General features: G+C 47.2%; 1 protein-coding gene across 1 annotated transcript in view; it reads left to right on the top strand.

The window, feature by feature from the left end:
• LOC138278806 (glutathione synthetase-like) overlaps window positions 1-25344 on the top strand; it is a 184578-nt gene that overhangs the window by 129807 nt on the left and 29427 nt on the right. Inside the window, exon 10 of the mRNA XM_069219322.1 lies at window positions 13634-13715. Coding sequence (XP_069075423.1) covers window positions 13634-13715 — 82 coding nt within the window. The remainder of the gene's footprint in view (window positions 1-13633; window positions 13716-25344) is intronic.

Below are 25344 nucleotides of genomic sequence, written 5' to 3'. Positions count from 1 at the left end.
CCAAAGAAGGTGTGCCAGATCATCGTGGCCTGCTGTATGTTTCACAACTTAGCTTTGCGGCGACAGGAGGATGGTCCAGATGGCGGTGTTGTTGCAGCTGTGGAGCCTGTGGACAGTGAAGACGAGGAAGCAGAAGAAGAGGACATGGACAACAGGAATTCGGTGATCCAGCAATATTTCCAGTGAGACACAGTTAAGAATACAAACCTGCCTACTACATGTACTTTAACACTACTACCTTTCTACTGTCTGTTGTTTTCACCCAGTGTATGGTCACTGAGTTGTCACTTTCCCTTACGATTTCACAGATGTGGGTCCCACTGTGTGACATCTGCTTTGATTCCTCATGGACTACAGCTGTGTGACATAGGTATGTTGACATTACAATTGAAAGAGCATTTTGCCAGAGAAATTGCTAATACACTATTCCAAAATCACAGACTGACTCCAGATTGTTTTGTGCTTCAAGGGTGTTTATTTAAGTGCTCAATATTGGAGGGGGTTTCAAAATGGTGAGGGTTGATGGTGGAGGAATGTCCATGGCAGAGTCCAGTCTATTAGTCTCACAGGTGCATTGCCCAAATGGGCATAGGAAGTGGAGCTGGGGCAATTTAAGGATGGACAAGGTGACAAAGTGAGACAGAAGGATGACATTCAGGGTGGTCTCATTTCTTGGGGGTCTTGGCATCATTCTCTGTCTTTGTCCTAGATCTCAGGGACTGTTTGCAGGGTGGTTCTACCTCTGCAGGGGGTGGGGTGCTGGTGTGGTGGTCCTGTAGTGGTGCCTCCTGTCCACTAGCGCCGGCGCAGGTGGTGGGCAGTTCATCCTCCATGCTAGTGTCAGGGGCCCCTTGTTGTGCCACAGTGTCCCTCCTGGTGTTGAGTACTTCCTTCAGCACCCCTACGATGGTGCCCAGGGTGGAATTGATGGTTCTGAGTTCCCCCCCGAAGCCCAAATACTGTTCGTCCTGCAGGCGCTGGGTCTCCTGAAACTTGTCCAGTACCGTTGCCATCGTCTCCTGGGAGTGGTGGTAGGCTCCCATGATGGAGGAGATGCCCTCGTGGAGAGTGGGTTCCCTGGGCCTGTCCTCCCCCTGTCGCACAGCAGCCCTACCACTTCCCCTGTGTTCCTGGGCCTCCGTCCCCTGGACCGTGTGCCCACTACCACTGCCCCAAGGTCCCTGTTGTTGTTGGGGTGGTGGGTTAGCCTGGGTTCCCTGTAGTGGTGGACACACTGCTGATTGACGTGTCCTGGGGACAGAGGTATGGGCCCGCTGGGTGGGTGCTGTGCTGGAGTTTCCAGAGGGGGGAAGCTCTGTGGTGACCTGTGACTGTGTGAGGGGAACCGACTGTCCAGAGGGCCCCGATGGGCCGGGCTGGTCATCTACATCCAGTTGGACAGAGCTGCTGTCCTCACTGTGGGCCTATTCTGTTGGTGGTGTGGACATGTGTGAACCCTCCTGTCCGGTGACGTTGGGTAGGGGTCCTGCAGGGGTATAAAAGGATGTTTATTACATCTGTGTGTGCCATGGTGTGCAATGGGTGCGTGTCCGTGTACCCCAGTGCTTGCATTCCTGTATAGGACCTTGTGTGATGATGGTTTAGGGGGGTGTGTGGGTATGTGGAGTGGCCATGCTTTGGTGATGGGTATCCATGCTTTGTTGTTGCATGCAGGGCTTGGTGTTGGGATGTGTGGGCTGTGATAGTGGAACATTTGTGAGTAGTAGGAGTGATGGGGGTGAGGGTGAGGGGAGGTATGTGATGACATCCAGGAAGGGTGGGGGATGTAATAGTTAAGATTTGACTTACCAGAGTCCATTCCTCCATCTACTCCTTTGAGGCCCTCAGGATGCAGAATCGCCAAGACCTGCTCCTCCCATGTTTTTAGTGGTGGGGGAGGAGGTAGAGGTCCCCCGCCAGTCCGCTGAACCGCAAGGTGGTGTCTTGAGACCACGGAACGCACCTTCCCCTGTAGGTCATTCCACCTTTTCCTGATGTCATCCCGATTTCTTGGGTGCTGTCCCACTGCATTGACCCTGTCCACGATTCTTCGCCATAGCTCCACCTTCCTAGCAATGGAGGTGTGCTGCACCTATGATCCGAATAGCTGTGGCTCTGCCCGGACGATTTCCTCCACCATGACCCTGATCTCCTCCTCCGAGAACCTGGGGTGTCTTTGTCGTGCCATGGGGTGGTGTGGGTGATGTGTAGGGTGGTGTGTGTGGTGATAGATAAGGTGATATTTAATGGTGTGTTGTGTGAGGTGCATGGAAGCTCTGTGGGTGATGGTATTGTGTGCCTGTGGATGCTTGGTAGTTGTTTGTGGTGTCTCTCTCTGGCCTTCGTTCAGGATTTTTGGTCGTAGGGGTTTGTGGGTGATGTGGGTGTGTTTTATATTGTATTGAGTGTGTGGGAGTGGTGTGTGTATGTGTATCAGGTGTGTGTATTTGGAATTGTCCAATGTGGCTGTGTTTTTTATGTGTGTGTGTATTTTGAGCACAGTGGTGTGTACCGCCAATGGAATACCGCGGTTGAAAGACCACCTTGTGGATTCATGTGTCGTGATAGTGTGGGCGTATTTCTGTTGGCGTGACGGTGGAGGTTTTGTTTTCGCCAGTTTATCACTGACCTTTGGTGCGGCGGACTTGTGTTGGTGTCTGAATTTTGGCGGATTCCGTGCTGTGGGTCATAATAGCTGTGGCGGAATTCCGCGCCCGCGGTGGTGTGTTGGCGGTCTTCTGCACGGCGGTAATCGGCTTTTACCGCCAATGTTGTAATGAGGGCCATAATTAGTTGAGTGTCATCTGCATAAGACACGAAAGTCAGCCCAAAGGGCTGGACTATTTCTGCCAGTGGTAGCATGTAGATATTAAATAAAGTGGGGCTAAGGGAAGACCCCTATGGTACTCCATATCTACTATTAATTCGATCTGAGAAATACGAAGCAAAAAAGTAGGATGCAGAACATAACATATTGGTTAAGGTTGACTTTGCTAATAGCAATTTGTACCTACCCAAACAAAATTAGGATAATCAAATACGGGGAAAAAAACATAACTTTCTAACCTGTACTATGCGGTTTGCATGTAGCTCTTTGATGGCAGATCATAGCTCACTAAATTATAATTGGAACTTTTGAACTGCAAAGTAACAAAAGGAGCTCTGCGCTAAAAGTAGTATCCCACTAAGCTATGCAAATAAAATATTTTTCTGTGATCTGCATGGTGCACGTTCTTTGTAGCAGGTATACTAACCGTCTGCTCTACCTTAGATAAGTCAAAACTACCTCTAGAAAAAACTCAGATCTCTCTCCAGCAGGTCCGTTAATCACCAGAGTTATTTTGGCACATTTATTGTTGCCTCAAAACTGTTGGGTAAACACATAATTCTGCATTGCTCTTGAAACTGCTGCTCTGCTACAAACCTAGACCACCGGTAAGAAAAGTAGCCCTCCGGTGGAAATGCCCAGTGCCCAATACCACCAATCCAGGCATGCCTTTATCTAGTGCTGCAGCTCACCAGCAACATTGCACTTTGCAAAATGCATCATATTGTTGGAAGGCCCAGAGTGATGACAAGGTACAAATGCCAGGTGCATAGATTTGACTTTTCCAGCTCTTTCAGCTGAAAATAACTAATATGAAGGTTGTTTGATTTCCAACCTTTAGAGAGCCCTGTTACTGTTATTCTGGCAGCTGAAGAGACAGGTGAGAAATTGACAAACCAACCTGTAGGACATTTCCAAAGTCAATACGAGATATGTTCATTGATAGGATGGCTTTGTACAGGTCCTTTAGGAAAGAAAAGCGGGTTTAGCTTTTTCACCAGGTGTAGATAGCAATTTTGTATTTTAGTGATTTGCATGTCTTTGGTGAGCTGTGAGTCTATGGTGAATCGCATGGAGTGGAGTTGTTATGAGATAGTTCAAATTTGGAAGCGTTTTTTGTGTAAAAAGTCAACAGTATACCACCATAATGAAAATGAATAATTAAGTAGTGCATTGACTTTCAGAGCTGTCTCTTTTCAGATAAGATTTGAAGGGGTAGATATCTGCCCTTAGTAGTAGAGATCAGGTAGGGTGGAGGGTCATCCACATACATTTCAAGAATCACTCAAGCCACCCAGCTTGGTTCAAAGCTGGATTAATCAACTGGTACAAATTCCTGTTGTCAAGAAAGAAGGCAAGAAAGAAGATGAAGTAGTCAAGTGCCCAACCCAGAAAGCCCATGCAGACCTCAACAATTCTAGTTTGTCTCCTCTCCTGTGATTGTATACAAATGTCAGAGAGATTGAGGAGGGTGACGGGGCAGAATCATATCTCTCATAAATGTAAGAGTGGTGATTTCTGTGCTGCATTATATGCAGAATACTCATTAGTTGGAGTCATTGATATGTTTGTCTTAATGTGGATGACGACAGTAGTAGTAATAGTTTATTGTATGTGATTTTAAAACATAAAACACATTTTTTTTAAAACAATCAATACAAACATAAATTATATTGGGACAAAATGTGATGTATCTCAATTTTACCGAAGCTACAGCAAGTGTAAATCACAACAACCCAGTCACGGAACCATATAACTAAATTATGCAAAATAATAATGAAATCAACTGAACACATTACTAACATTTTATGACACTACTAATAATTTGAGTTTATTTTTTTACCATGAAAATTCAGTTGAATGGCTGACCTAATGCTTCGACCTTCTCCTTCATTAAAAAGAAAATGTATGGATTGTTCCTCAATTTCACAACTGCTATACAAATAAAACTAAGGTTCCAGTGTTTCAACAAAAAGACTACAAAATCAATATTGTTGACCCTCTTTTAGTATTTGAAGTCAGGATCCTTCAATTTCTAAAGTATGAATACGCAGCAAGTGGGGTTAAAGAGCAGTGGTTTACTACTGATTATACAGAGCCGACTAAAATGATCTCAGCCTGGTCCTTTTTCTCAGATTATGGCCCTCATTACGACCCTGGCGGTTGATGGAGAAGTGGCGGTTTTACCGGCAACAGGCTGGTGGTAAAAAATTAGGAATTATGACCATGGCGGTTACTGCCATGGTCATCCGCCACTTCTGAGATCAGACCGCCAGGGCGGAGACGACCGCTGGGCTGGAGACTTGGGTCTCTAGCCCGGCGGCCGTCACACTACCGCCGGCGGTATCATGACCCGGATTTCATGGGGTTGGGAACCGCCATGAAATCCATGGGGGTGAGCACTATCAGTGTCAGGGAATTCCTTCCCTGGCACTGATGGGGGTCTCCCCCACCCCCACCCCGAGTCCTTCCCCGACAGCCCCCACCCCCTGCCACCCCTCAAAGGTGGCAGGACCCCTCCCCACCCCCACCCCCAACATCACATTACTGATTCACACCCGACACGCACGCTGGCACCACCAACATACATACCCGCACACACGCCAACAAACATGCCAACAGTCACACACACAGTCATACACACCCCCCCACATTCAGACATACACGCACACATCCATACAGACAGCCACGCACACACATTTCCAAACACACAACACCCCCACATGCATACACGCTCTCACACACCCCCTCTACATACTCATACGCACACCCACATGCACACACACAACACCCCCCACCCTCCTCCCTAACGGACGATCAACTTACCTGGTTCGTTGATCCTCCAGGAGGGGACGGGATCCATGGGGGCTGCTCCGCCACCAGCACCCCGTCAACAGAACACACCCACGCCGAATCACAGAACGTGATTCGTGGGCGGTGTTCTGTTGATGTGGCGGTGGAGGTAGAGCAACCTCCACTTCCCCGCCTACCGCCAGTATGGCTGCTGGCAGCTCTCTGTCTGGAAAAGGACAGAGGGCTGCCAGCAGCCATAATGCTCCGAGCGTAAAACCACCTGCACTGGCGGTCTTCAGCACGCCGGTCCCTCGGCGGTTTCGTAAAAAGACCGCCGAGGTTGTAATGATTCCCTATGTGTCCATTCCATTTGTGTTGTGGTTTGCAGTGTGGTTATTCAACTTTCGAGATAGTACAAATGGATGAAACAAAAGGGTCCATCATGTTTTGTGAAAAGTTGAAATAGACTAGTGCTTTTAGGTCTTCATTACAAGTTACACTAAACTATCAAGATTCAAACTCCACACCCATTATTACTGGTGCATGTGGCAACACTCCACCAGTACTATGGAATTACAGGTTAAAACCCATGCAATGGGGAACGACTGGGCAGATTGGGATTTACTGGGCATAAAACCATATGGAATTCACAACTGCATGGGTTTTAATGCTCCCAGTGGTCACAAACAGCATGAGCTGCTGTTGTTGGCATATTGCGTGATTTTGTCCTATTTCTCAAAAACAGATGAATGTGGAGGGTTGATTTGTGTTCTCTGTGCTGATAATCCTATCTTCTCTTAAAGGGCTGGGAGGCTCGGCTGCTAATGGAAAGGTCCAAAGCTGTCAAGTGCCCAGATGTTGCCACTCAGCTGGCAGGTACCAAAAAGGTGCAGCAAGAATTGAGCAGACCAGGGACCTTGGAAAGACTTCTGCCTGGCAGGCCAGAGACTGTAGCCCGAATACGGGCCACTTATGCAGGACTTTATTCTCTGGATGAAGTAAGTACATTTATTTAGCACCTTGATGCCGACACCTGCCTGGAGTCGTCTTCTCAATTGGAGGACACATGCTATGACAGTTCCAGCAGGACTGTTCCTATTGAACAAGGACCAAGACTGATTTGCAGAAGGTGGGGCTCTGTCTAGATTTGGGAACTGAGAAACGAATGATAGACTGGAATGAGTAATTGCCTGTGAATTAGATTTATTCAAGCATTCCTTTCAAACCATCTCTAAAAATTGTTCAATTTATACTAAGAACCTAATTACGAGTCTGGCAGTCCTGTGACCGCCACATTATGACGGTGGTGGTTTGGCCATGTCGGACTGTTAGCACCGCCACTTTTCAGCTGCCGGACGGCCTGACGGTGCTAGTGGTCCCTATCCACCAGGGCAGCCCTGCGTTGCCCTGGGGATTATGACCTCTCTCTCCTCCAGTGTTTACATGGCAGCTTCACTGCCATGTAAAGGCTGGCAGAGATAGGGGGCCGGGGCCCCCCCCCGGCCAGACACTTCATGCACCCAATGCACAACAGCATTGCTGCTGGCCGTATTACGAGCTGGCGTCAATGTTGTTGAGCGTTTCCTGCTCGGCCCGGGGGGGGGGGGAAACTGTGTTTCCACCCGCTGAGCCAGCGGGATACTCATAATGGGGCTGGCAGGAGGGAGACTACACCAGCGGTTTCCTGAATGAGGAATTTGGCAGGCAGCCTTTTCTACCCGCTATACTCATAATGAGGCCCTAAGTGTTGTTGAAGATCATCATCAGTATATCTTTTATGGAACAGTGCAATATAAACACATGTAACTTTCAAATGACAGTACAAAGGGATTAAGAAGCAAGGCTTTTACATTACATTTCATAACTCTTAAGTTCTCCATCCTTGTTTATTTAATAATGTTTTTTAGCTAGTAACAGTAATTTAAAAAAATAGGAGTGACATCACATTGGCAAAGTAGTTGGTTCTAATTGCATTTTCTAAAAGTATTAATCCTTGCTTTGGCATAGGTATGTTATTTATTTCTTGTTACTTTGTTGTGTGTTAATTATAAAAATTGCATGTAGAATTACTACAATGTTTCTTTTGTGATTTATCTTCTTTGCAATATCAAATAGCATAGAGCGCAATATATTGCAATTAATTATATTTTTTAGATGCTGAATCTCTGTGCTTATTTTAGATACATAAACTTGAATTGGGTGATAATCAATTTAAAGTGCAAACTCTCAACAAGGCTGTGTAACTCGGGCTTCCATTGTATACCTTTGAAACAATACTTCTCAATGCATTATCGACACTGTAATCTTTTTTGAATTGTTACTACATAAGGGAGGCATACAGTAAATGGCTGTAATCTCACATAGCAATCTTTGAGGAATAGAAATCTGACAGAGGCATTGGTTATTTGTTGAGATTATTTTATGGTAACAAATTTAATTGAAATAAATTCCTCAATATTTTGTTTGGAGACGTACACAGTGGTGAAGCTTGGTCAGTCAGATTGAGGGCGTGTGATCTTCATATTTCCCAATAATCACACTGGTTACAATACATTATCTGAGAAGCAGAGCAGGAGGGTAACTTAAGGAACAGTAGGAAGGGAGAAGAGTGAGGACTGTGAGGGGTAATTACAACTCAATATTTGGACAATATTCATTTTTTTAGACCCTTAAAACAGACATGTGTATTTGTGTTGTTTTTGTCTGTACGCGTAAGTAAAAATGCCAAGTGAAATTGACCTCACTGTACCTGACTTGAAGCATTTGTACCCAGCTATTTACTACAGAATACATTTATTCTATTATGCCATTACCACCATGGTAATATTCCTCTGACAGCCTATCTAAATAACGGACGTTGGAGGCTGACCTGCATGTCCTTCCCCCTAATTTAGATTATCAGACATAGAGGTCAGTTTCACTGCCTGTTACCACCAAGATAATCCTGGTGCAAGGACAGTGAAAGTTGTCTAATGCCTACCTTGCCATGGGAGGTAAGGCCAGTTCGATATAGAGAGGATCCCAGGAGCTCAGGAGCAGCACTTGGGGGTCAGGGCTTATTCCAGCAGAGGCCACCAGCAGGGTCCACCTCAGGCCCAGTTGTTAATGGTCAACTGCACACTGTAGGGAGCCCCTGCAACTTATTCTGTCCCTGTAGCTTACTCAGGAGCTCAGCTAACTGACCCTTAAAGTCCACTTCGTTGTCCAAGGTACAAGTGGGAGCAGATCCAGATCTTCTTAGAAGTCTCAAACAGCAGGTGCAGTCCTTCTTCTGTTCTTCCACATGACCAGAGTGTTCTAAAGAAGGTATCTTGGGATGTCACATTTATGCCTGTGGTTAGCTTAAGGGAGGGTGTGATTGCTGTCCCCTCCTTATCCAATTGGCTAAAAGTTCCCAGGTGTGGGGTTGGCCAGTTTTGCAGCTGTTCCTGTGTGTTTTCTACTGCAAACAAACTCACAGTGTCCCTCACTCACTAAATCTAAGATATTGAAACCCATCCAGCCTTGATCTAGAGGTTGTGTGACTACCCAGAGGTATTATGCAGCCTCTTCTCTGGGCCTCTACAAACCAGTTCTGGGGCAGCTTTTCCCTTACTGGGCTTGGTGCCTGTCTGTCTGGGAAGACAAAGGAAGGGACATGCTCAGTTGTCATCTAACATCTGCTTTTTTATATTTGTTAAGCTAATCTTAAGGTCATACTGTAACTGCAGAAAATTTACATTTGTGTGTGATCAGTGAAGTAAAGGCATGTGCAAGGATATATTGCAAATGCTAATAATAAATGCTTTGTACACCTCAATTATATTCCATTCAATGCCCATGCTTTGTGGACAAACCCCTTGTAAGTGGTGAGTCTTGTTCAGTACATGTAGATAGGGTTGCATGCTGGGCTGTACATGTGGGTGTCGCTGCTTGCCATGACTACAATTTGTGATTAGCAGTAAAATAATTGAACAAACACCTCAACTGTGAGGATGGAAGGCAGGTTAATAAGTATAGGTGTATAGATTATCTGCAGGGGACAAAGACACAGCTTGGAAGAGTATTAGACAACGTGAAGGTATCTCAGCCTTGGACAGATATAAGCAACATGGGTGACATATGTGTTTCAGACAGAAGAATTAGCCAGGATAGGGAACATTAGCAGGATCATAAATGAGGCTTTGGGGAGGTTCATGTGCCAAGTTATAGTGGAAGGCAGGAAAATCCTATCACAACTGGCTGCAGAGGAGAGGTGACACTGATGTCATCTGATATTTGCTTGTGGCAGGGGAGAAAGCTTTGAAGTACATTAAGTTTCTGGGCACAGCTCAACTGGTCTTCTTGCCAAGGCTCCCCTCATCCAGGCCTTCACCTCTGCTCTGAGAGCAGTTTTCACACCTCATTAGATCTATTCACCACTTGGGTGACAGTTGGAGAGCCTACACAAATTCCTGACCAGGACCTTCAGACAGGGAGTTGGTAATTGTTAGACATGGGGCCTCTAGTTGGCAGAGGTATACACCCTTGTCCAAGTATGGACCACAATCCTAGTCAGGGTGAGTCACACACAATCCAAATGATCCTGTGCCCACCCTCTGGTAGCTTGGCGCTGAGCAGTAAGGCTTAACTTAGAAGGCAATGTGTAAATTATTTGTGCAATAAATCATGCAATAACACAGTCAAAATGCCAAGAAAATACACCACACAGGTTTAGAAAAATATAAGATTTTTATCTGAGTAAATTAAGATCAAAACAATCAAGATTTGATAAGCACACGTTGAAATATCACTTTTGCAATGATAAGCTGAGTCTTAAGTCTTTAGAAATCAACAAATGTCTCTTGTGTGCACAAAGTACCTGATATGTGTCAAAATTACATGCACGAAGACCGAAGAGAGGAGATGCATGGAAAAAGGAAGGTGTGTGTCGGATGTCCGGATGCACACAGCCCGTGCATCAATTCTACCCATGCTGCAAGAGGTTTGCGTCGACTTCCGGGGGGCAGTCTTGGATCCTCAATGCAATGCGGGGTCTTTTTATGCCCAGTGACGATGCATGGAGATCATGGGTGTGCAGCATCAATCCGGTGTGGCGATGTATTGGAGTTTCTGTCGCATGGTAGGTGATGCATTGATTCCTCACACAGGAAGTCAGGCTGCGTTGTTCTGACTAATCTGTGCATCGAAGTTCCGGTCACAACGCAGTCGCTGCGTTTATCTCCACTTGGGGAGCCGTGCTGAGTTGTTCCGGTTCAGCAGTGCGGTGATTCTTTTTCCACTGGGCAGGCTGTGCATCGATTCCAGCAGGCTGTGCATCAATTATCACTGCACAAGGAGTTTTCTTGAAGAGCCAGAGGCCAGCAAGGCAGTAGGGCAACAGTAAGGCAGCAGTCCTTAACAGCAAAGCAGTCCAGGTGAGTCCTTTGGGCAGCCGGGCAGCTCCTCTTGGCAGTTTGCAGGATCTGGTTCAGAGTTGTCTGTCTCAGGAAGTGCCTGAGTTGGTGGGGTCGGGGACCCCAGTTTATTTACCCAAAAGTGCCTTTGAAGTGGGTGAGACTTCAAAGAGTAGTTTTGAAGTGCACAAGGTCCCCTTTCAGTACATGTCCGTCTGCCAGGGTCCCAGTAGGGGTTTGGCAGTCCATTGTGTGAGGGCAGGCCACTAGCCTTTTAAATGTAAGTGTCAGGCCCCTCCTCCCTTCCAGCCCAGGAAGACCCATTCAGTATGCAGATGAGTACAGGTGTGACAGAGCATCCTGTGTTTGTGGTTGTCTGGGTGAAACGTACAAGAGAGCTGTCAACCAGCCCAGCCCAGATGTTGATTGGAGACAGGCTGTAAGGCACAGATGGATTTTAAGTGCAGAGAAATGCTCAACTTCTAAAAGTGCCATTTCTAAAATAGTAATATAAAATCCAACTTTACCAATAAGCATGATTTTGTATTACCGTTCTGGCCATACTAAACATTACCTATTTACCACTTTCTGATCTTTCTGATCAGAATCTACCACTCAAACAGTATAGAAGAGTAGCCCTAATGTTAGCTTATGAAAGGTGCAGGCCTCACAGCCGTGGAGAAAGAATTTAGGAGTTTTCCACTACCAGGACATATAAAACACACAGGCATATGTCCTGCCTTTTACCTGCACAGCACTCTGCCCTATGAGTTACCTAGGGCCTACCTTAGGAATGACTTGTAGAAAAAGAGGAGTTTAAGGCTTGACAATTACTTTTAAATGCCAAGTCGAAGTGGCAGTGAAATGTCACACACAGGCCTTGCAATGGTAGGCCTAAGACATTGTTAAGGGGCTATTTATGTGTGTGGCACAATCAGTGCTGCAAGCCCACTAGTAGCATTTAATTTACAGGCCCTTATCACATGTAGTACATCTTACTAGGGACTTACAAGTAAATTAAATTTGCTAATTGGGTATGAACCAATGTTACCATGTTTTAAGGGTGAGAGCATATACACTTTAGCCCTGGTTAGCAGTGGTAAAGTGCTCAGAGTCCTAAAACCAGCAAAAACAGTGTTAGAAAAGTGGAGGGAGGGAAGGAGGCAAAAAGTTGGGGGATGACCACCCTAAGGCTGTCAAGTCTAACATGTGTCCCACCCAGCTGAACGTGGGGAGAGCTACCAATCCCCTTGGGAGCTCTCATCGCTAAGGGGGAGTATCTGGAGAGACCAGTAGCATTGGTGTTGTCAGTGTCCGGTCAATGCTCCACCGTAAAGTCCAGCCCCCGTAGGGAAATGGACCACCTCAAGAGTTTAGTATTTTCACCCCTCATTTGCATGAGCCATCTGAGGGGCCTGTGGTCTGTCTGAATCCGGAAGTGAGTCCCAAACAGGTATGGTCTCAGCTTCTTCAGTGCCCAGACCACAGCAAACTCTATGTTGATGGAAATAGTATACATTCTGAAAACTGTGTGGCTCACAGTAAAGAAACATAAGTGCCAAATAGGAATGGCTTCTATAAGTTACATAGTACATACCCAGTCTAAGGATGGGGTGAGACCAAAACTGTATCTAGTTGAAGGTGTCAAGAAAGAGCAACAACAATCTTTCTTTGGTTTATCTGAGTAAGCTTCCAAATTGTTTGGTATTTTTCCATTGTGCTAGAACCATTGATGGTCGACAAGAAGTGTTTGAATAGGTGAAACAGGAGATTTGCAAGCTTTGGTTATTTTCTATACTGAAATGTACCGTTCTCATTGTTGATACAAGAATGAAAGATCGATGGGTCCCCTTATTGCAAGTGGTGCATGGGAAATGATTAATTTCAGTATGTGAATTCTGATGAAGACCGATAACTGCACTGTTGTGAGGCTCCAGCATGTTTATGGGCATACTTCATTTAAAATGTTGGCTTTGGGCAATTCCATTTACGGTGAGCAGTGACCACAAAACAATAATGTTCATATCCACAAAGGGGGTAGACTGTACCACTCAAAGATTTGCAGGATGGTTATTTGAGCTAGTTAGTTATGTTTCTGCATAGAATATTGTCCACTCAAAGATTTGCAGGATGGTTATTTGAGTAGTTAGGTTTCTGCATAGAATATTTTCCAGGTGCATAGAACCTAAATGATGACAGCCTCTCGTGCTTGCCAACTACCGCCTTTCAAGTATCAGAATTCAGAGAAGAAACTATTCTGCCATTATACCTGGGACTTACTAGTTAAGAGTGGTTGCAAAGTGAATCAGTATTGCTCTAATCCTTACAATGTTGACACCATCTTTCAATGGCAATTCAGTAATAGAAAGTGACCTCTGGTTTGAATGGAATGACTATGGTGGTGCAGTTATTATAAAAACAGATTTAATTTTCTTTCTACTTATGTTTGGCGCTTTATCATAACACGCATGAAGATGTTCTAGGGTACCACCTTGAGCTCCTACAATGATATTCTCTATATACAATTACATCACTAGAATACATATATGATGTTTAGTTTCTGTTAGGATTTAAATAAAAAGGAAAAAAAGTGAATAATAACTAGCCTTCTCTTGCTTCCTATTCTGTTTTCCAAAAGGGTGAAGAAGGAGATCAGAATGCTGCAATGGCCATCAGGAACCCTGAAAGATTTGTGCTGAAAACTCAGAGGGAAGGTGGCGGTACGTCAACTCCTTCCCTTGTCTTATGCTTTCATCTCAATGTCATGTAGTCTGTGCCCAAAGTCACTAAAAGGCATATTCTAGAAGTAATCCGCTAGTCTCCTGCAGATATGAAATGAAACAGATTGTCACAGGCAGTAGGACCCTGGAGGACATCCAACACACAATACGGATACTCACTGTGGTGGTCATTATGAGCTTGGTGGACAGAAAAGGCCGCCACCAAGCTCCCACAGTCAGGTTACCGCCAGTGCGGTCCCCTTCCTGTGGGCCCTATTAAGAGCTTTTCACTCAGTCAGCGGGCAGAAACAGAGTTTCCGCCAGCAAGACCAGCGGGAAATGGCCTACAACATTGACACAGGCTCATAATTGAGCCGGCAGCAATGCTGTAGTGCCTAAGGTGCACCAGCACAAGTTGTGGGGTTTGGCAGACGCCAAACCTCCATAATGTTACCTGGCTCTTCGGTGCAGTTGCACCGCAATGGCCAGCAGTGAACACCTCCAATCTGGTGGCTGGCCTCAGCCTGCTGGCCGAATTTCAAGACTGCAGACCCCTAGGCTTTCCGTGGCGATCACCTCGCCACGAAAACTCTGTCGGAAACTAACCCAGCGACAGGAATCCTCATTCCTGTTTCCGGCTCACGTCCACAGATGTGCAGACACCTCTCCACCCGTCCACACACTTAGAAACACCCCCCACCCCGTCACTCATGCATCCGTTCTCATACACACCCCTCGGCATATGCAACATTCATACAGACACCGCCACTCACTCGCATACATGCATACACACACCCCTACTCACTCGCATACATTCACATAGACACCCCCACTAACTTGCATACATTCACACAGACACCCCCACTCACTCACATACATGCAGACACCCCCCCATTCATGCACACATACACGTATAAACACATTCACATTCAATCACAAACACGCACTTATACACCCCCATTCGCACACATACACGCACACACCACACACATGCACCCAACACTCCCCAACCCCCCTTGAACGAGGCGGTCGTCTGGGAGGGGATGGGTCCTGGTGGTCTTGCATCGCCAGAACCACCACGCCAGCAAGTCTCGGCCAAGCTGTATTACAATTCGTAATACGGCGGGTGAAGTCTTTCTGATGTGGCGGTGCTGGTGATGCAACTACCTCTTCGGAGTCAGACTTCTGCCCATAAATGGGCAGAAGTCCTCCAATGGCTCCTAATATGGTGGTCAGCAGACCGTTAGCACTGGTGGTCTGTTGGCTGCAGCGGCTTCGATGGGCTTTCAAAAAGACCACCAAAGTCAACATGAGGGTCTATATGTGATGTTGAATATGTACATAGTATATGTGCTGAGTTTACATTCGGTGAACCCCATCTGCTAATACATTTTGTTCTACTATATGACTATGTGCACATGTTGCATAGGTGTGCACATAGTCATATTACATCTGTCTGTCATAAATCAGGATGTCACAATCTAATCTGAGTGATTCAAATATGCACCGGAATGGCCTGTGTTTGCTATGGGCACCACCACCCTGTTTATTAGGTGCCTGTGCAGTGTAACATATGCAGGCATTTTCAAAGTGGGGGACACTCACCTGTCACTGTGGCTTCAGAAGCAAAGGTTCAGTGTTGCTGACTGATGCAATTGCATCAGGTTAGAATGTGATCTCAATGAGCATTTCTGTGGAGGTGAGGGGCTGATTTGTGCTTGATGTGCCACCTATTCCTGAAGTTTCCCATCTCATACCTACTAAGGGGCATACATAGTGCAAGAGTGACATAACTCTTAAGTTAGATTTATAAAGTCAGGCAAGGCCACCATGCTTGGCCTTGCTTAGCTTACTAATTCTAGAGTAACGCATGCAACATTGTGTTACTCTACCCTGGGAAGGCATTCTATGGGTGGTGGTGGTCTCACATATCCACCCATGGATGTTGGTTAGTTCCCAGATGTACCATTACTGGTAGACCTGGGAATGTGTCACAAAACCTTGCCTTTCTAGGTGAGGTGTAAGAAGGAGAAATATCTTAATTTTTCCTTATTACCTCCTGATTCTATAAGTGCTCCATTCTGCAGCACACTTAGAAAGAGGAAAATGCCTTTGAGGATTGTTTTTGTGCAGAAAGGTGTCCCTCCCTGCACATAAACAATCCTGCTTACAACTCAGGCACCCTTGCACCATACCCAATATCTGGGACCGGGATGCAGGATCGCTGGAAGGTGTGGTGGGAGGTACCATAGAATTGAAACCAGGGCTGGCTTTCCTGGGTGTATGGCACCCTCAGATATCACCAAAAATCTGAAAATACTGGTAAAACTGGGCTTCCTAGTGGCTAAAATAGATATTGCCCAGAAGTGTGGAAGTGAGTTGACCCCATCTTTCCGGCAGTGGGAGGGAAGGATGAATCGATGCACAATAATGGAACATGAGGTCTAACAGGCAGGGGCTGCAAAAATAAAATTTGCAAAGATTTGGGGCATGTGGGACTTGTGGGCATAGATCTGGTCACTTAGGGATTGTAGCATGAATGGGTGGGTGAAGTGAGGTTGGAAGAGGTGGTTAATGTCGGAATTGACGTACAACGTACAAGGGACGTCCTGTGATTGCATCAGTGCAACATTTACTTCCTGTTACTCCTTATGATAAATGCAAATAAAAATATATCTAAAAAAGAGTGATGTCAAGAAACAAGCAAAGCACACCTAGGCATATCTGGCATATCTGGATTAAGAAAGTCTTGGCGTTCCTTAGCGTGGGAGTCTGGCTCCTTAGAAACATTTTGGGCTCCTGAACCATATATATTTTATGTGACTGACGAAGGTCAAAAACCTAATGAAAGGTTTGTGAGTACAAGCAGCTGTAAAGTTACCACAACATAAATTCAACCAACAGTATAGATAGGAAATATAGGAAGTGCCAAAACAAATCATTTCAACTCTAGGTAACGAAATATATAAAACAATTGACTGGGAAATGAACATTGATGTGTGACCTAATGCCACCAGATAGGTAAGAGCCACTGCCAGTGAATTTATTTTATTATTTTTCACATTTTTAAGAAATTGTTAGTGTTTTCCATGGAGTTTTAGCTGTCTGTGTCAGACAGAGCTTATGTGAGGAGAAAACGTTAATTCTAGCTCTAGCACTAAATTTAATGTTGTGTGCAAATGCTATTTACACACAATTTTGGATTCTATATTGTGTGAAATGTACACTCAATCCCTGGTCCATACAACTTCTGCTTAGTGTTACCTGAAACAAATTGCACCAGAAACACAGGCCACATAGGAATAAAAGTACAGTTTCAATATGGAAAATGCTCTGGTTAAAATCACAGCAGAGTAGTTCTGGTATTTCTGGTGGGCTATTTTTCTGTACGCCACAATTTTGGGAAAATCTTCTGAGTGGACAATGACAACTTTTTCCAATCCTGATTACGTACAGGCTCACCCATGAGATTCAGGTGAGTGTGCAGTGATGTAAGGATTGAATTTTGCAGGTCAAACCTCTCGTGCAAATTAGGATGTGTATTCCAATATGGGAAGGCGTTAAAGCTTGCATGCATGGGAATGCTAATAATTGTAATAATATGGAAATGTGTTCTGAACTTTGTAAGTGTTAGAAATGGGGTCTTTGGTTGACAGTCAGGTTACCCCCTGTTCAAGCAAGGACACTCACTCTAGTCAGGATAAAAGAGAATCACCCTCAGCTAACCCCTGCTTACCCCCTTGGTAGCTTGGCAGAGCAGTAGGCTTAACTTCAGAGCGCTAGGTGTAAAGTATTTGTACCACCACACACAGTAACTTAATGAAAACACTACAAAATGACACAACACTGGTTTAGAAAAATAGGAAATATTTATCTAAACAAAACAAGACCAAAACGACAAAACTCCGACATACACAAGTCAAGTTATTAATTTTTTAAGATTAAACTCAAAAATAGCGCTTAGAAACAAAAATGCTTCGATGAGGTGTTAACACAGCGTCGTGACGGAGTCATTCCCAACAAGCCAACACCAGCGGCGCCGGACACGGAGTCGTGTAGACCCCCAAGTACAGTACCTTTGGTGAAGAGTGAAAACAAGCCGATGCGCGAAGTCGGGGATCGCGGCGTCTGTGCGAAACGTTGAATCCGTGCACTTTGAGCGGCGTCGGTCACGACGTGGTGCGGTGACTTCCACGGAGTCGCGGACTTCAGCGGAGCTTCTGCAGCGTCGGGCCTACGAAGAGCGTCGCGTTACAGCGAAGGTCACGGCGTCAGGTGCAGGCGGCGTTACCGGATTCAGCAGCGGCGTCGGTCCAAAGTCGTCCGAAGTCGATTTCCTTGGATTCCACCAGCTTTACTTTCAAGGGCCCAGGGACTGGATAGGGCACCACTTGTCGGGGCAGGAGTCTCTCCGGAGACTCCAGGTGATGGCAGAGAGAAGTCTTTGCTGTCCCTGAGACTTCAAACAACAGGAGGCAAGCTCTAACTCAAGCCCTTGGAGATTTCTTCACAAGATGGAAGGCACACAAAGTCCAGTCTTTGAACTCTTACTCTGGCAGAAGCAGCACTGCAGGAAAGCTCCACAAAGCACAGTCACAGGCAGGGCAGCACTTCTTCCTCAGCTATCAGCTCTTCTCCAGGCAGAGGTTCCTCTTGGTTCCAGAAGTGTTTCTAAAGTCTGTAGATTTGGGTGCCCTTCTTATACCCATTTTAGTCTTTGAAGTCACCTTTCTTCAAAGGGGACTCACACCTACTTGTGAAATCCTGCCTTGCCCAGGCAAGGCATCAGACACACAGCAGGGGGTTGGAGCCGGCATTGTCAGAGGCAGGCACAGTCCTTTCAGGTGAGAGTGACCACTCCACCCCTCCCTCCTAGCAGAGATGGCTAATCAGGAAATGCAGGTTACACCCCAGCCCCCTTTGTGTCACTGTCTAGTGCGAGGTGAAAAACAACCCAACTGTCAAACTGACCCAGACAGGGAATCCACAAACAAGGCAGAGTCACAGAATGGTTTAAGCAAGAAAATGCTCACTTTCTAAAAGTGGCATTTTCAAACGCACAATCTTAAAATCAACTTTACTAAAAGATGTATTTTTAAATTGTGAGTTCAGGGACCCCAAACTCCACATGTCCATCTACTATCTAGGGAAATCTACACTTTAATCATAATTAAAGGTAGCCCCCATGTTATCCTATGAGAGAGACAGGCCTTGCAACAGTGAAAAACGAAGTTGGCAGTATTTCACTGTCAGGACATATAAATCACATTACTATATGTCCTACCTTATCCATACACTGCACGCTGTCCTTGGGGCTACCTAGGGCCTACCTTAGGGGTGCCTTACATGTAAGAAAAGGGAAGGTTTAGGCCTGGCAAGTGGGTACACTTGCCAAGTCGAATTTATAGTGTAAAAATACACACACAGACACTGCAGTGGCAGGTCTGAGACATGATTACAGAGCTACGTATGTGGGTGGCACAACCAGTGCTGCAGGCCCACTAGTAGCATTTGATTTACAGGCCCTGGCACCTCTAGTGCACCTTACTAGGGACTTACTAGTAAATCAAATAGGCCAATCATAGATAAACCAATTACATACAATTTATACAGAGAGCATATGCACTTTAGCACTGGTTAGCAGTGGGAAAGTGCTCAGAGTTCAAAAGCCAACAGCGACAGGTCAGAAAAAAATAGGAGGCAGGAGGCAAAAAGATTCAGGATGACCCTGCATAAGCAAAAGTCCAACACGACCCCTACCAGCCTAAAGCCAGGGGAGAACAATCAATACCTTGATGTACTTCCCTGATTGGGGCGATAGAACAAGGACCCAGGCCCACAACAGCAGGGGCATGTTCCAGTTCTACGCCTTCCTGACTCCCGTTGGATCCCTCTGTCCATACTCTCAGGGCCCACTAAGCTAACCCATGGGGAACCCTTCTCCATATCTGCAGACACCATCTGTGCAGCGCCTAACTTTACTTTGCTCACAGATGTATTGCAATGAGCAGATAGTACCACCAGGGCCAACACAGTGGTGTTGCCCACTCCACCACTGGCGTGTGAATCTCGTCCCCCCCCCCCCCCCCAGGGGCAGCTCTGTCCACCAGGACAGCAAGCCACAGTGACCCCTGACAACTGTCAGGGATGAGAGCCTGACCTCAGGCCTCTCCAACCACTGTGACTGTGGAGAGTGAGGGGCGGTAGTCCCAGGTGCCTGACACCCTTTGACCACTCTCCCTTCCACCAGGTCAGAGAAGATAACCTGCCCCTGGTCCTCCCCTCTGGGGCTCTGTACCCTCCCTCCAGGAGCGGCACCCCCAGAGTAAAAAATTGTCAGGGTGCTTGTAGAAGCAGTCCTGCACAATTCTTCCACCAGTGCAGGGATGTTAACCTGCAACTGATCCTCCAACCTGGGGTCTGTACCTTCAGGTTGGACCAGGGCCAGGGGTGAGGCTTCCCTCCCCCTGCCCTCTCTTCTGGGGTCCTGAACCACCCAACTAGGAGTGGCCCCCCCAGAAGACAACATGGTAGGGGCACTGTTAGCAGTAGCCCCTTCCTCCAGGTCAGGGGGGACACCCTGAACCTGGCCTTCCAATCCAGGGTCTGTACCATAAGATTGCTCTAGGGTGAGTCTTTCTCTCCCCTTCCCCTACTCTCAGGGTTCTGCACCTACCCCTCAGGGAGAGTACCCCTTGAAATCACACCAGGGGGGTGATTGGGCAAACCGCCCACCCCTTCAGGTCAGGGTTTACCCCCTGCACCTGATCCTCCAGTCCAGGGTCTGTACCCACAGACTGGACCACTGCCTGGCAACCCAGGACTTCCTGGGGGGCATACCTACCCCCCACCAGGTTTAAGTTTACCCTCTGAACCTGGTCATCCAACCCAGAGTCACCACCCTGCGGTTGAACCACTGCCTCGCGCACCTGGACTTCCTTGGGAGCACACTTACCCCCATCAGGTCAGAGTTTACCCCCTGAACCTGATCATTCAACCCGGAGTCACCACCCTGCGGTTGAACCATTGCCTGGCACACCAGGACTTCCAGGGGGGCACACTTACCCCCCTCAAGGGACACACTGTCCCGAAGGGCCACATAAGAGTCTGGCTGGCGCAGGTCTCCTGACCTCTGCCCATCTGACAGAGTCTGGATTCCCCCCAACCCAGAAATGGTCTCACCAAGGTCATTCATGGGGGGCTCTGCTCTCAGAGCTGACCCCTGACCGTCCAGGTTCTCCACTGGGGTCTGCAACCCCCTCTCAACCCTCTGTCTGGACTTCTGCACACCCTCACTAGGAGTGGTACTGCCAGACACCTGAACTGGTGGGACGCTGGCTACAGCCGCCCCCCCAAGTTTTCTTGACACTGTGGGGTCTCCCTCAACAGATGGCTCTATGGTACAGGCTAGGCTCACCTCCTGGTGTTCCCTCATGGAACCCTCAAGGACCTGGGACCGGATCTTGGGCACCTCGGGTCTCAACCCATTCCCATTCCCTCTCCTCTGAGACTGGACATGGGGTCCCTCACCCATCCCACTACACTGGGAACTACCTGGAACACTACAATCCTTCCCTACCTCACCTGGTTGGGAACTACCTAGACCACTCCTCTCAGGAGCACCCCCAAATGCCTCTTCAGACTCTCTGGTACTCACCCAGAAGTCTGCCTCCATTGTAAGCTCCCTGGGGTCAGAGAACTCACATTCCACCTGGTGTTGGCATAGCTCTGGAAAATAAGGAGTAGATATATGCTCTCCAGCAATTACATCACTCAGCCCCTTACATGAATTAACCAAAGTACCCTTCACCCAACCATCCATTGACTCTGCTTTGAAAAAGCACCCCACATCACCCTCCTGAGACTGGTGAGACAGTACCTGACTGTCCCTGACACTCAACCCACACTCTTCTGGGATGTCTTCACACTCCATAACCAGGACTTCTACTTGGGGGGAACCCCTATCCCTGTCACTCTCACCTAGAGTCAGTAGAGTGTCCCTCCCACCAGTAGGAATATGACTCCCCATGCCAGTTTCCCAATCCACCTCAGGGATCCTGTGCATCACTGGAGCTACCTCATACCCCTGAACCTCCTGGTGTGTGTTAACTCCCTCCTTCAAGTAGGCCACCACATCTCTGGGCATGTGCACTTCTTCAGCAGCACTGGATATAAAATTGTTGCTGCCACCATTCCAGCTGGATTCAGCCCTCATGACTTCCAGCTCCTTCATTTTGAGCTCATAAGCCCAAATCCTCTTTTTGATCTCTAAGTCCCTCCTCCTTTCTTCCAACTCCTTCTCCCTTTGCATCCACAACTCCTTGAACCGGCGAGCCCTCTCTGCCTGTCTGTCCTGTAACTCTTCAGGAGTCAGACCCTTGGATGACACCCTGCTACCCCTCCTGGGGACCCTCCCCCCAGGCGTAACAGGTACCTCCACTACACCACTGTGTATCCTCTGCACTTCCCCACCCACATTCTCCTCCTCTGTGTGCCCTCCAGCGTTCTTGATTATCACCCAGGCCCTCTGTGCCTTTTGCAGCTCCCCCTCCCTGGTGGAGCTCTCAGTGGGACAGTCAAGATCTTTAAGGAACTGTTTCAATTGAGCAACTGAGTACTCCTTCAGTTTCTATATTTCAAACACAGCTCTAGCTGTTGCATCTCCAGATTGAGACATGGTGGTCACAAGTGCAAAGTTCCAAAGGCAGAAAATAAGTTCCCAATGAAGTAAAAAGAATCCGTCAAGGGATCAGCAAAATCATGGAAGTAGAACAAAAAGGAGTCCTTAAGAGAAAAAGCAACAGATCACCAAACAAGTAGTATGTGGTCACGTAGTGGTCTGAACTCAAACAGTAGTGTACACTTAATCACTGTATGTCAAGTACAAATACAAGTCCAAATCCCAAGCGCTGATCACCAATGTTAGAAATGGGGTCTTTGGATGACAGTCAGGTTACCCCCTGTTCAAGCAAGGACCCTCACTCTAGTCAGGGTAAAAGAGATTCACCCTCAGCTAACCCCTGCTTACCCCCTTGGTAGCTGGCAGAGCAGTAGGCTTAACTTCAGAGCGCTATGTGTAAAGTATTTGTACCACCACACACAGTAACTTAATGAAAACACTACAAAATGACACAACACCGGTTTAGAACAATAGGAAATATTTATCTAAACAAAACAAGACCAAAACGACAAAACTCCGACATACACAAGTCAAGTTATGAATTTTTTAAGATGAAACTCAAAAATAGCGCTTAGAAACAAAAATGCTTCGATGAGGTGTTAACACAGCGTCGTGACGGAGTCGTTCCCAACAAGCCAACACCAGCGGCGCCGGACACGGAGTCGTGTAGACCCCCAAGTACAGTACCTTTGGTGAAGAGTGAAAACAAGCCGATGCACGAAGTCGGGGATCGCGGCGTCTGTGCGAAACGTTGAATCCGTGCACTTCGAGTGGCGTCGGTCACGACGTGGTGCGGCGACTTACACGGAGTCGCGAACTTCAGCGGAGCTTCTGCGATGTCGGGCCTGCGAAGAGCGTCGCGTTACAGCGAAGGTCACGGCGTCGGGTGCAGGCGGCGTTACCGGATTCAGCAGCGGCGTCGGTCCGAAGTCGTCCGAAGTCGATTTCCTTGGATTCCACCAGCTTTACTTTCAAGGGCCCAGGGACTGGATAGGGTATCACTTGTCGGGGCAGGAGTCTCTCCAGAGACTCCAGGTGCTGGCAGAGAGAAGTCTTTGCTGTCCCTGAGACTTCAAACAACAGGAGGCAAGCTCTAACTCAAGCCCTTGGAGATTTCTTCACAAGATGGAAGGCACAAAAAGTCCAGTCTTTGCACTCTTACTCTGACAGAAGCAGCACTGCAGGAAAGCGCCACAAAGCACAGTCACAGTCATAATTGAGCCGGCAGCAATGCTGTAGTGCCTAAGGTGCACCAGCACAAGTTGTGGGGTTTGGCAGACGCCAAACCTCCATAATGTTACCTGGCTCTTCGGTGCAGTTGCACCGCAATGGCCAGCAGTGAGCACCTCCAATCTGGTGGCTGGCCTCAGCCTGCTGGCCGAATTTCAAGACTGCAGACCCCTAGGCTTTCCGTGGCGATCACCTCGCCACGAAAACTCTGTCAGAAACTAACCCAGCGACATGAATCCTCATTCCTGTTGCCGGCTCACGTCCACACATGTGCAGACACCTCTCCACCCGTCCACACACTTAGAAACACCCCCCACCCCGTCACTCCTGCATCCGTTCTCATACACACCCCTCGGCATATGCAACATTCATACAGACTCCGCCACTCACTCGCATACATGCAGACACACACCCCTACTCACTCGCATACATTCACATAGACACCCCCACTAACTTGCATACATTCACACAGACACCCCCACTCACTCACATACATGCAGACACCCCCCCATTCATGCACACATACACGTATACACACATTCACATTCAATCACAAACACGCACTTATACACCCCCATTCGCACACATACACGCACACACCACACACATGCACCCAACACTCCCCAACCCCCCTTGAACGAGGCAGTCATCTGGGAGGGGATGGGTCCTGGTGGTCTTGCATCGCCAGAACCACCACACCAGCAAGTCTCGGCCAAGCTGTATTACAATTCGTAATATGGCTGGCGAAGTCTTTCTGACGTGGCGGTGCTGGTGATGCAACTACCTCTTCGGAGTCAGACTTCTGCCCATAAATGGGCAGAAGTCCTCCAATGACTCCTAATATGGTGGTCAGCAGACCGTTAGCACTGGTGGTCTGTTGGCTGCAGCGGCTTCGATGGGCTTTCAAAAAGACCACCAAAGTCAACATGAGGGTCTATATGTGATGTTGAATATGTACATAGTATATGTGCTGAGTTTACATTCGGTGAACCCCATCTGCTAATACATTTTGTTCTACTATATGACTATGTGCACATGTTGCATAGGTGTGCACATAGACATATCACATCTGTCTGTCATAAATCAGGATGTCACAATCTATTCTGAGTGATTCAAATATGCACCGGAATGGCCTGTGTTTGCTATGGGCACCACCACCCTGTTTATTAGGTGCCTGTGCAGTGTAACATATGCAGGCATTTTCAAAGTGGGGGACACTCACCTGTCACTGTGGCTTCAGAAGCAAAGGTTCAGTGTTGCTGATTGATGCAACTGCATCAGGTTAGAATGTGATCTCAATGAGCATTTCTGTGGAGGTGAGGGGCTGATTTGTGCTTGATGTGCCACCTATTCCTGAAGTTTCCCATCTCATACCTACTAAGGGGCATACATAGTGCAAGAGTGACATAACTCTTAAGTTAGATTTATAAAGTCAGGCAAGGCCACCATGCTTGGCCTTGCTTGGCTTACTAATTCTAGAGTAACGCATGCAACATTGTGTTACTCTACCCTGGGAAGGCATTCTATGGGTGGTGGTGGTCTCACATATCCACCCATGGATGTTGGTTAGTTCCCAGATGTACCATTACTGGTAGACCTGGGAATGTGTCACAAAACCTTGCCTTTCTAGGTGAGGGGTAACAAGGAGAAATATCTTAATTTTTCCTTATTACCTCCTGATTCTATAAGTGCTCCATTCTGCAGCACACTTAGAAAGAG

This window comes from Pleurodeles waltl, chromosome 2_2 (genome assembly GCF_031143425.1).
Source record: "Pleurodeles waltl isolate 20211129_DDA chromosome 2_2, aPleWal1.hap1.20221129, whole genome shotgun sequence".
NCBI classification, from domain to species: Eukaryota; Metazoa; Chordata; class Amphibia; order Caudata; family Salamandridae; genus Pleurodeles; species Pleurodeles waltl.
This window is presented reverse-complemented; position numbering and strand designations above follow the sequence as displayed.